This window comes from Adiantum capillus-veneris, chromosome 4 (genome assembly GCF_014529385.1).
Source record: "Adiantum capillus-veneris isolate H3 chromosome 4, ASM1452938v2, whole genome shotgun sequence".
Taxonomy (NCBI): Eukaryota; Viridiplantae; Streptophyta; class Polypodiopsida; order Polypodiales; family Pteridaceae; genus Adiantum; species Adiantum capillus-veneris.
This window is the reverse complement of record NC_140934.1, coordinates 116411602-116424145: the sequence shown is the minus strand read 5'-3', so window position 1 is coordinate 116424145 and position 12544 is coordinate 116411602. Positions and strand designations below refer to the sequence as shown.

At 44.0% G+C, this 12544-nt stretch overlaps 1 protein-coding gene across 1 annotated transcript; it reads right to left on the bottom strand.

Annotated features, from left to right (window-relative positions):
- Positions 1-276: 276 nt before the first annotated feature.
- Positions 277-11574, bottom strand: LOC147459859 (uncharacterized). Its single transcript, XM_086511641.1, has 5 exons — positions 11437-11574; positions 10951-11012; positions 8921-8985; positions 8355-8426; positions 277-826 (listed from the first exon to the last, which is right to left on the bottom strand). Exons 1-5 carry the CDS (start codon positions 11572-11574, stop codon positions 537-539), a joined length of 627 nt encoding a protein of 208 aa, XP_086367767.1. The 3' UTR covers positions 277-536.
- Positions 11575-12544: the final 970 nt, after the last annotated feature.

Sequence of the window (12544 nt, the reverse complement as noted above, 5' to 3'; positions counted from 1 at the left end):
TTTTGAAGTTGAGCTTGAGAGAGCGCTATAGTGACACTTCTCCCATCTTGGTTACATGCAAGGCTGTAGGCATATCACCTGTGATTGCTTTATATGAGTGCGTACTTCGCTTATTCATGTGTAATCTTTGTTTGTGCATGGTTTGTGTCACTAGTCGCATTTATATCAGACATTCAACCATATTAATAGCTAACAGCGTTAGCAAGTGAGAACATGCCACCGCAGCTCATTGTTGATGCTCTTACAACCCAATGAAAAGAATAGATTTTCCAGAAGGAAAGAAAATTAGATCATCAATGACAGATCATTAACCTTATTAAAAGACCAAGGGGGAATGGTTACAGAGATCATGCTGCTTGCAAAGATTTTGCTTACATTGTATAACCACAACCCAAGCTTTCACAGCAAAGAATTCCAACAGTCAAATTATATAGAAGTTGGGAGTAGAAGAGCATACGAAACGCCTCAAGAACATTCTCGGCCACAAATTTTCGTTTTTTGATATGAAACGCGCATCCGGTGATATGGCAGTATGTTTATTCTAGCTTGTAACCAGTGTTGATGAAATTTTGAAGAGGTTCAAAGACTGGTTGAGGAATCACCGGCCACTCTACCCATTGCCAACCATCACACTTATCAGGTTCGCAGTTTTGAGGTTCTTGTGATGGGTCACAAAGCTCTGCTCGCATGAAGATTGTGACATAATGCCCTGGCCGTGGCTCATTCAACAAAATTGAATTAGTAACACCTGCAAGACGAATGTTACGGATAGCCAGGCCCGTCTCTTCGGAAATCTCCCGTGCTGCACATTCCTCCCAAGACTCGCCTGTAAGTAAGAAAAATCGGTATGATTACGGTGGCACAATAAACGGATAAAGTATTGCACCAGAAGCAGCCACCATAGACTGCTTATCTTATCCGAGTAGAGAATGGTAAGGTGAGGAAGCATAGTGATCTCTCTCTTTCTCTCTCTCACACACACACACACACACACACACACACACACACACAATTTTGTGGTCTCTTGAATTTGCAACAAAAAGGAGCCGATTTCTATCACTTGAAAATACCTCAGAACGCCCAAAAGATGCCCAAATGGGTAAGCCAGAAAACAGAGAGAGAGAGAGAGAGAGAGAGGTACACCGAACTCAAGATGGCCGCCGGGAATGCAGTATTTAGCGTTCCCAAAGGAAGTCCGGCAGCGACCCACCAGCACCTGCTGCCCTCCTGCTTGCTTCTGCAGCAAAACGCCCACACCTACGCCCACTTGCCCCTGCTCCACATCGATCCCCTTCTCCATTGCTTGCGATGCTGCTGCTGCTGCTTCTCTCTCTCTCTCTCTCTCTCTCTCTAGACTGTGCCTGCTTTTCACGAAAGGTTCAAATCCCACGTGCGCCCGCCTCTCGCTGTGTACCAGACACACGTTGGCACTACCTTTCGCGTTTGGAAGGAAGAGAGAAGAAGAAGAGGAGACTATAGATCAAAGAGAAGAAAAATATATCATACCTTAGACTTAGAAAATTTGAAGGGTGCTTGGACTGTACACCGGCTGGAACTCCCTCTGTCCCTTTCGCGTTTGGAAGGAAGAGAGAAGAAGAAGAGGAGACTATAGATCAAAGAGAAGAAAAATATATCATACCTTAGACTTAGAAAATTTGAAGGGTGCTTGGACTGTACACCGGCTGGAACTCCCTCTGTCCCTTTATATGCCCAGTAGTGCTAACTAGAGTGCTACGTCAGCCTAACTAGAGTGCTTCGTCAGCCTGTATAACCGGAAGTGGATAACAAACTGGTATACAAGTACAATCCTTCAAGGCGATTGCAAATAGAGAGAGCAAGCAGTGAACAGGAGTATATATCTGTAAAGAAGATTGTAGGAATGAAAATTTGTTTTGCATAAATCTTCTTACGTCAAGTGAGTGTAAGTGACTGAAACGATTTGATAAAAATAGTATGCCAAAAAGTTGAGGAATTAAGAACAGGACTTTGAATGTAGCATGCAATGATTTCTTTACAATGAAATGGACAAATCTTCTGTGGAGAAGAGAAGGACTATATCGGTAAGATGCTCTTCAGACTTGTCCGTGTGGGAAACTGATTGATAGAAAAATAGCGCGAAACGAATTGTTTAGCTGACTGAAGGTGGCTGGGGATCACATTAGAGTAATTTAATTCTATAGTCTCGAGTAGGCCGAGCACGTCCGCAATCTGAACGAACAACATACAATGGTGTTTTGTGGAGCAACCAGCTAGCACGGCGATGTCGATGGTGATTTGTCGACCGAGTGTATTCCAAGTGATGTAATGTGGATGCCATGGGGTAGGTGGCTGAAGTGGCCATAAAATGAACTCACTCCATTTATGCATGTAGTGTCTGAGCACTCGCTCTTGCAAATGTGGGTAAAGACAGTATTGCAACATGTACATTGCAGTCTGAAATTCTGACTGCTGCTGCTCAATCAGATCAACTGGAATCGGCCTACCCATTCTAAATTGAAAAGAAAAAGCATTTCAATCAAAGAAGTTGATAAGTTGTCATGTCTGCCATAGTTTGAATGAAAATAAAAAAGACATTATTGCAGCCAATGACCAACGTTATGTGGCAAAGACAGTGAACAAAACAATGAAATGAAGATGGCAGAAGTTCATAGCTATACCTTTTTGGTTTTTTTTTAAAAATAATATTTTCTCAACCTTGGTGGATGTCCAGAACAAACGTTATAACCTAATGCAGTTGTTGTCTTGTGTTGTTCAATATAGAAATGTTCTAAGTTTCTAGCTTTATGTATGTTGGTACTGGTTGCTAAAGTGTTAATTTCAAAATTGTCATCGAAAGGACTGTATGCCTGCATGTCCGCTTGCATTCTCCTCGGAGGATTGCGCTTGTGCTGGCCAACGCGTTTATGGACGTTATTTGTAACTCCGATATATCTCCTACCATTTTTCGTGCAGCGTATACTGTAGACTATGTATTCTTACCGCGACGCTGCTTTTTCTGGGGTGGAAGGCCGATGCTTGTCTTTGGTTGTTGATGAGTGCCTGAATCTGCAGTCCATGTAGATTGGTTAGGTAAATGAAAAAATGCCGGTGCTACGGAGAAATGAATGGAAGCTAGTGATACTTGTTATCCATACTTGCCTTGGTCTGTCGCAACTGGCTCGTATGGGGAGGCTAGTTGTCCGTAATTTACTGCCTTGTGTTTACTGTAGTGCCATGCTACCTTCTCAATTGTGATAGGTGGGTTAGTTGCATCGTGCGTGTGGTTTGCCGAAGTCATGAAGTTTGTCAAGATAGCAGCACAGTTATCTTGAGTAGCTTGTGAAAGTTCAGCCAAATCAATGTTGTAACCAAACCGTAGCTGCTCCATCGTGTACAGTGTAACTCCTTCAGTTTTTGTGTCGAGGAGTTGTTGTGCTTCAACATTACGCAACATACTCTCATCATCCTCGTACTGGATGTCAAGCTCTTCAAGTATTTGCTTCATGAGACTTGCAGGATGTAGGAGCAAGCTGGTTAGCACGACACCTAGAAGGCATTATATTTTTCTTTTCTAATAGTACTTGTTGTCATTCTGTCTGTGCTTGGTGTGGCCATCGTTTGGTCTAGAGCTTTATATCTTGCGTCGCACTTATTCATGAAGTTGCGACGCTCTTGAAAAGTATGGAACCCCTCAATATACGCATGGGGTTTCTCGCCTGCTGAGTTTGCCAATCTCATCTGCTTAGTCGCGTGAGGTAAAATCTCTTAGGTTGTATCGCTGGTTGTGTTTCCTTTGCGTTGTTCGTGTACTGCTTGAAGAGCTGCACAGTAAGATGAGTGATTGATTTGCATGTGTATACACAGGCAGATGCAAGGTCAGAGAAGCGTGCAAAATGTACCGTGTTGTGATCCATTGTTTGATTCAGTTTCCTGCACGTAAATTTTTTTATTTTGATGACCTCTTGCAGTGTTTCTGAAGCATAAGAGTCGACAAACGTTTAAACACAAATGAATGAAGTGAAAAAGGGTAGAGCAGTAAATTTACAAAAGGTGGATCAGAGTCAACAGGGGTGATAAGGAAGGTGTCTCAGCAGTGCAACATATTGAACATTAGAAGTCCACAGAAGAGAAGACAAGCAGTTAAACAAAAATTGCTGCTTTATATAGAAGGCAGTTACAAGGCGATTTCATCTGTTTAATAGAAAGAGGAATTGATACTGAAGAGGGCGTAGGAAACATTCCCGGCTAGAAGTTCAAAAATCTAGATGGTGTGAACATCTCTGGCGTAGGTAGCTCTAGTAAATGTAGCCGGGTTCGCTCAGTGACGCGTGATAGCATCACGTATAGAAGGCCAGGGGCGAAAACTTCTTTTTACAATGAGCAAGACGTTGGAGTTGATTGTTGCGCCTTGGGACTTGTGTCCAGTCATAGCGTAGGCGAGAGCTAGTGGGAATGTGGATTTATGGTACCAGTGCCCATTGAATGTCCGTCTTGTATGCTTTGACCGTTGAAGTGTAAGTTCCTGTTTAGATGTGTCGAGTGTGACTTTGATTGCTTTGACGCCTCCTTCTTCATCTTGGAGGATTTCGTCTATGCGACATAGTGATCCATTGGCTACTCCAATTGTTAAGTCTATGTTCTCTGTTATCAATGCCTTTGCTCCTTCTGCTATTCTGTCAATTGCGTGGAAGTCGGGATCTTCAAGGCATGGTTGGAGCTCAGGAACGTTGTGTGCATTTTTCTTGAGGCCGATTTGGATGATGTGACTATGCCGATGGAAGTGTTCCAAGAGAAGGTTATTATAATATCGAACGTCACTCTTGTGTGTGAAAATGATTGTCATATTCCTATCCATGTGTTGCTCTATTTGATCCTGCGTTATGATGCGGTCACCGAGCGCATCGTGGATCTCTTTCTTTGTGGGGAGCCAGACTCTTATTGTATTGAGGAACTCTATGAAAGAGATATCTTTTGCATGGCGCACTGAGCAAGACATAATGTATGTAGTAGTAGTGGACCAATAAGTGGAGCTTGTGATGTGGCATGAGTAGCAATGATCACTTTGATGCCTGCATACCGGCGGCAACTGTGCCAAATCACCGAACAAGAAGATGCTTTTATCTTTGAATGGGTCTAGCAGTGTGCCGTTGGTGACATTCACAATTTGTCGTACTATGAGATCAAAAGTTTGCTTTGTCAACATAGAAATCTCGTCGATGATAATCGTGTCTGCTTCTTTGATACTGACGTATCTGTCATCAGTTTCGAAGATTGACAGGGGATACCGTTGTGTGCGCACTGGTATCTTGAATTGGTAATGGACAGTTGTTGCGATGCTGCTTAACCTCGTGGCTGCTGCACCAGTCGAAGCAGTGAGTGTGACAGTTTTCCCTTGCATTATGAGTTGGCTTGTGATATATCTTATGAGGAAGCTTTTGCCACTGCCAGGAGTGCCTGTGATCACATGCAGACCACCCTTTGCTGCTGTGAGCTTCTTGTAGATCTCTGCTTGTTCAGATGTCAGTGACGCGTTCTGGACGTTTTGAAGCTCGTTTAGAAGGGCAGAGATATGAGAAGTCGTGTCCTGTTGCTCGTAGTCTGTTTGCACATCTGGAGATTGAATTGAGGCAGCCTTTGTTGAGGATGTCTTCTGTAGTATCATGTTGTGAAATTGGTGTGTTTGATCTGTAGTGAGCATATTTCTTTGTGTATACTCAGTGATGTACATCTCAAGGTCCTCATCTGTCAGTATCAAATTTCTAAGTTTGCACTCAAGATAGTATGACCTGGACGTGTTCTCCGGTGAGAGCAACTGGGATTCGTTTCTGAAGATAATGCTCTTTAGCAGCACGTTGTAAAAGAAAGCCTCCGGATGATGCCCTGGGTGGAAGTCTGTGAAACGGACCAGTCGGTGTTGCCGCTCCAGCGATTGGCCGTAGGTGTTCGCCTCTGAAATACTTTTTTTCCCTTCGTCACTGTGTAATTCTTGTGGAAGTCGTAGAACATAAGATTCTCCAGACTTTGTGGTCGTGCGCAGTATAGATCGACTGGGTGCAGCACGACATCATTGTTGTGAGAAATGATTCATTGTCGTAGTGCCAGGGGTGATGTGTCGACGTATTGGACAGTGTCACTATTTGAAATGATTGGGATTTGCAAACAATTTAATGCCACTTCTGCTTCGATAGGCTTCGACAGTAAAGAGACTGAGATCAGCTTCAATTTCACAGTGTCAAGGCCACCTAGGCCTATGCGCTCTGCATCTTCTGAGCGGATGTTGAGATGGCCCATTGGTTCAGTTTTGAGTGCATACTTCAGGAGGTAGTAGGACAAGGATGAATTGGTGACCCGCTGTATATTCATATGTGCACCCCATAGCAGAAGCAGTGTAGGGTGGTACGATACGACATTTCTGTCTTCATACCGGGGCCTGAAGTATTGCCATCTGTGATTTTGTTCGTTGAAGACTGGGTTTGGATTTGGCTGCGCATGAAATGGAAAACCGTGTTTACATACTCCATCTCTTTGACCGTGGTAACAACTTGTACGGCACTTGTGAAGTTGTTTCCTGAGCACGAGTTGTCGGAGGCACCTCACTTCTGGCAAAACCACAGTGCTAGTTTCTGGCGGGATGTATGCAGTTATCTCAGCAGATAGTTGCTCTTTGTCTTCTTCATGCATCCACAGTATGACATGAGTATGCAGTGATCCTCTATTTTGGACCTCATATCTAACCAAGTGGTGTTGCACACGGCCCAACACACCTTTCGCAAGAATATATTTGGACATAAGCATTTGGAATTTAGTGTGGAAGGTGAGGGCGCATTCGACTGGGCAGTCTGTCCAAGTGAAGGAGGCGTTCAAATGACGTGCAATTAGCTCGATCGTGTCAATCTCAGGCCATCTTGTGTCTATCACCTCATCGGCAGTGAAAGTCAAGAAGAAATCAGGCATTCCCCATTCGTCCACCATTGCTATCAAGTCCTTTAGGTTCTTGCGGTGCCACGAGCAGGAGCCTGGCATGCTGGAAGGGGTGCTGTACCGAAGCACATGTCTCACAGTATCCTCGTCAGTTGCTGTACGATTGGCCTTCTTGTAGTTGTCGATGTCCCTTTGCAACAAGCTCGTGTGTGTATTGTTAGCCAGCATAAGAGCCTGCTTTAGTTGGTACATTATGAGTAGGTATGGCTTGTACAGGGTGTAAACAGAGAATAGAGTTGATGCACGTATCTTTACATATATATTGAAGTTGATTTTACCATCATATTGGCCTTTCCCGAAAGGGAATAGGAATGGAAACGCTGTCGTCTCTATTGTGATGTCGTTCACGGAGCTTGATGCGGCAGGCATGCCGTTGGGTTTGAAAGTAACTGTTCTCTCAAGCAATTGTTGACGGCCACGGAGCTGCAGAGAAGCAAATTCGTAAGTATCGCTAGCAGTGAACGCTCTTCTCCTGGCTGGTTCAACGATGTTTTCGATGATACCGAACATCAAACTCGTGTCAAGCTGCGCCATCAGTGCAAACGGTGTATTGTCTTGTTGGTGCTGAACGATGTTGCTCACACTATCTTGACTTAGTATGCAGAGGCCAAGCTTCTTATTCAGTCGTTCAGCCATCGACATGTACTTCTGTAGTACGAAGTTGTTCTCAAGATTGAATGCAAGTATGTCTGCCACTTGTGATGTAGCTAGGTCTTGCTCTGTGAAGGTTGTTCTATGCTCTTTACTCCATGATAGCAGAGGGTTATTTAATATTGAACGTCTGTCTAGTGTACCACGTGCAATTGTTGTCATTGTTGAGATGGCGTTGATAGATATGTCAATGACGCTCAGTAGCTGTATGTGAAGCTGATTTCCGTTCAGTATTCTTCTTGTGTAGTCTGGAAGTAACGGCACACAATATCTGCGACGTGTACTTGAGTTCTCACAAGCGGAGCACTACACCCATTGTGTTTCTACTTGTGTAGCCTCTAAGCTGGATACCAGTAGACTGCTAGCAAACATTGCAACCGATGTCTCGTCTGGAGCTCGAGTACAATGAAAAGAGGCACTTCTTTGGATGAAAACTACACCACAAACAAAGCATATGCTTAAAGGTCTGAATGTACTTGCTATTTCTGAACTCCATCGGTGTACTAAATTGACGATATCAATCCATGATTGTGAGCATGGTAGAAATCTAGCCTTCTTCTTGATTGAAGTGCGATGTCTCGCTTTCGATCTGCTAAGGTGTATCCTACGCTTTGGGTGATGGTCCATTGAAGGCTTCAGTCGGACTCAATATTAATGGTTCAATGCAATCAGAACCTTGTGATATTTAGTTACTAGTCACGGCTAAGCAACGGATAGTTCAAGCGTTTGAAACAACTATGTACCTGGTGCTGGATTGCACTGTTGTGGGATTTCAGACTGAGAAGAGGCAAGCGGTAGTGATTTCTTGAATGTCCCTTGCAAAGAATAAGTACAAAGCGTTAGAAAAGTAATAGCACAATGTTTAAGGTTCTGAGAGTAATTTCATTATTTGTATGTGTTCTTTATCTCTTATGTTATAGAAAAAAAAGAAAACGTGCCGGTGTCTCTGCACGGGGGAGTTTGCACAGTCCTCCCCAATTTTTATAATACGAGGGAACGTGCCATTCCCACGGTAGCATGCAATTTTCGGTGTGTTCCTTTTTACTGTGTCCTCAGCATTCAAGATTAAAATGTGGCACTTTGTACTCACCGATCGTTAATCTCATTATTTGTATGTGTTCTTTATCTCTTATGTTATAGAAAAAAAAGAAAACGTGCTGGTGTCCCTGCACGGGGGAGTTTGCACAGTCCTCCCCAATTTTTATAATACGAGGGAACGTGCCATTCCCACGGCAGCATGCAATTTTGGTGTGTTCCTTTTTACTGTGTCCTCAGCGTTCAAGATTAAAATGTGGCACTTTGTACTCACCGCACGTTGGAATATGTCGCTGTTGCAAATGTAGAGGAGTTGTGTCCAAGTGTCGCTTGATCTGTCTGCATTGAAACACGGTAGAGTTAGGCCATAAGTAGTTGCGCCTGCAGAAATGAGCTGAGTAAGGTAATTGAAGGTGGACATACACACATAGCTGCTACAATTGCTAGTGAGACCCCTTTATCCTCAGCATGGACACCCCCTACCCGTGCATAATAACTCTCCCCTCCTAGACATCGCACAAGGTGGACATGGTCTGAAAACATCAAATTAGTTATCCATGCAAGATGCACTAGCAAGTAATGAAGATCTACAGGACAATTGGCAGCATTGTGAAACGAGGAATCACCAAGCAAACAATTAGAGCTGATAAGAGGGATTTGCTAGTAGTGTTGTGCGCTGTGACTAGCCTTGGTCTGCTAACGCTATCTGTGTACTCCATGGCCCTCAAGGTCCTCCAACTACTCCTACCGAAAACATGCAGTAGATCGTATGGCACCAACGCTACTACCACACCCTGCATCATCGCCACAAACCCTGGAGCATTGAATTTTCGAGAGATGAATAGTGCACAGGGGGACAATAAATTGCGCAAGGTCTGATTGGAAAAGCCAACAATGCATTGTCACCCAGTTGAGCCCCTTAGAGCTCCTACGTATCCACAATGATAATCACCTACACTTGCATGTTCATGGCTACTCTAGAACAAGAGCGCAAGAAGTATATTTCGAGAGTATTGCTCTTTGTCGAGTTGCAGGCCCGAACTCAAGAACGCAAGAAGCAGATTGCTCTTTGTCGAGTTGCAGGCCTGGACTAGCTCTGTGACACCTTGATTTGTAGAGCCTCTTTGTCATCCCAATCCCCTTACCGGCTTTTGAGCATCTTGACATTGTTTATGAAACGAAATCTAGCTCTGTGGCACCTTGATGTGTCGTGTGTTTTATTTCAGGCCCGGACTAGCTCTGTGACACCTTGATTTATAGAGCCTCTTTGTCATCCCAATCCCCTTACCGGCTTTTGAGCATCTTGACATTGCTTACGAAACCAAATCTAACTCTCTAGTGTGCTTACCGCAGAACCATGAACGGCTCTCAGCTGTTCACAGAAGCTTGAGAAAGTATGACACTATGCAAACTGGGTGCAAAAACTGCTAGACGAGAAACTCGAAAATGCACACGCCTCGGTGAAGAGGCATCAGGTATTGCCATAAGTCTGCAAGCTTTGAAGCAAACTCTACAAACCATTCAGCCAGCGAATTCGACTTGGTCCCGTGTCTCATTCCCTTTCTATGGCCTTCTACACAGTCACAGTCTTAATAACGAGGTCGACGCTGCAGTCGCCGAGCTAAACTCTCTTGTAAATCGTACCACACTTATTTTTGCCTCAATGCCAAGCTCCCCTCTGATGCTACGTTCACTGATGAAGCTGTAACAGCAAGTTGTCTATGTATTTAGCCTTATGTCTGGACTCTGCAGCCCTATTCCTCTGCAATGGCAATAGCAGATGGGTTATCGAGTGGAGGGCATGACAACAGGCTTGCATCTCGAAGGCATGGGGCAGATATTAGAAGTGACAATGAGGAGGCCTTTGTGAGGTCAGCGTAGGGCACTGCGAGGAGCGCAAAGCGTCGTGGGCACTGCGAGGGGTGGAAATGGCTGTGTGTGTGTGTGTGTGTGAGAGAGAGAGAGAGAGAGAGAGAGAGAGAGAGAGAGAGCCCCTTATATGGGAATGTTACTCGAGGTCGATGCTGATATCATTGATGGTCACAGGTGTGTCTTTGAAGCGGCCCGTGGGGACGAAAGTGAGGAGGAGGTGAGGATGCAGAGAGAGTCTCAGCTGCGACACGATGTCTCCAATACCTATGGAGAAGAGTATGGTATGGAGGAGAGCTTCCTTCCCCTCCAGCTCCAACTTGTTGTTGTTGATGTTGTGGAGAGCGGAGCGGGCTGTGGTTGATGGCAGAAGCTACAGAGGTTTTGCAATTTATCACAGGATCACATGTGGAGAGAGAGAGAGAGAGAGAGAACCTGAAGCTGTGAGGCTGCGAACTGTGAACCGACAACGATCTGTTGTGAATCCTGCGATGTAGCTGTGGAGAAGATCGACGTAGCTGTTTTTATTACTTCGTTACGCGTAGCTTTTGACGGCGCAGCTTTTGGCAGGACTTCGTTTTTTTAGCGTCGAAAAGCTTTGTTTTTTTTAGCGCCGAAAAGCTTTGCCACGTGGGTGAATGAGAGGGGAGGGATCTCAAAATTGTCACTATGCTAACGAAGTAACAAGGTGCTCTCTTATGGTGCGCACATGGTTATGCGTTCGGCCAAAAAGTGTCCTCCACTTCAATAGGCTTCGCCATGTCCCTATCCTTGAAGCATCGGATATTGAACGACGTTAACGTAATGGAGCTCCTCTCTTTCATCACGTTCTCAAGCGTTTTTCCTACGTTCGTGAGGTGGGAATGATTTTGAGTGACCTGCCGACTTGCAAAAGCTACAGCGGGTTGATGTGGAGCTCACTGCATCATCTTTTAACCTGAGCACAGTTTGCCAGCAGCGAATATCAACAACGACCGCAACGTTTCGCAACACGTGCGCAAACAAGCGATCGGTGAGCTGCGTTCCTAATGTCAACGAACGCACCTTCCATCGTCTCATGTGCTCTCTCTCTCTCTCTCTCCAAAGTCAAATACAATGTACTCAAAGTTCCACTCTCTCTATTAAAACCCAAAATTCAAGGACAATGTGCTAAAGTTCAAGGTGCCCAATGCACTCCTCAAAGGCTTCTTCTTTTTGGCCTACATGCCTTAAGGCTAAGGCCTTTGTGGAGTTGTGGAACTCTTGAGCTCCAGTGCAAGTGTCCAACGCACTCCCACCGCACTATTTGGCACGGGCGTTTTCAAATGGGATTGACGATGGGGGTCATTCGGACTGTCATATGTATTTTCGTAAATTCGGGTCTTCGTGTAAATTCTTTAAATAACTAAACAAAAATAAATAAGAGTAATGCTCATAGCGAAATTTGACATGTAAATAATCATATGAATAAATTTAGATGGTGAGAAATATTAAGTTCTTTTTTTTTTTTTTGGAACTAGGAAGAACTACATGTAGCGATGGTTGATAACTTGTGGCATGTAGCTCCACATACAACTTTTTCTTTATCAAATGAAAATACTTCCAAGTGGAGATACACTTAAGCTCCAAACCTAAGGAAAAAAATTACTAATTGGAGAAAAATAAAAATTTACCTCTTAATTGAGATCCATTCATGTAAAATTTTGATAGAGAAGAGGATTTTCCTAAAAGAAATGCTTTTATAAGTTCTCCCAAGTCAACTTTTCAGACTTCGGACTTGCCTACTGTGTTCTCCCAAGTGCCGAGAATCTTGTGTAATTGACAGAATTGCAATATGACATTCAGATAGTGAGTATGTCACATGGAAGGTCGTAGAAGTTGTTGCTCGGTTCTCACAAAGCACTTGCAATGTAGGCCATTGGAACTCTTGACAGCAACTCTGAACATCTAAGACCCCCATTTGTATTATTAACAAGTCAACTTCTTTTATCAGTTTTTCATCTACAATGCAATGTTGCATTTTGAGCTTGCATTGAACAACCCATATCCA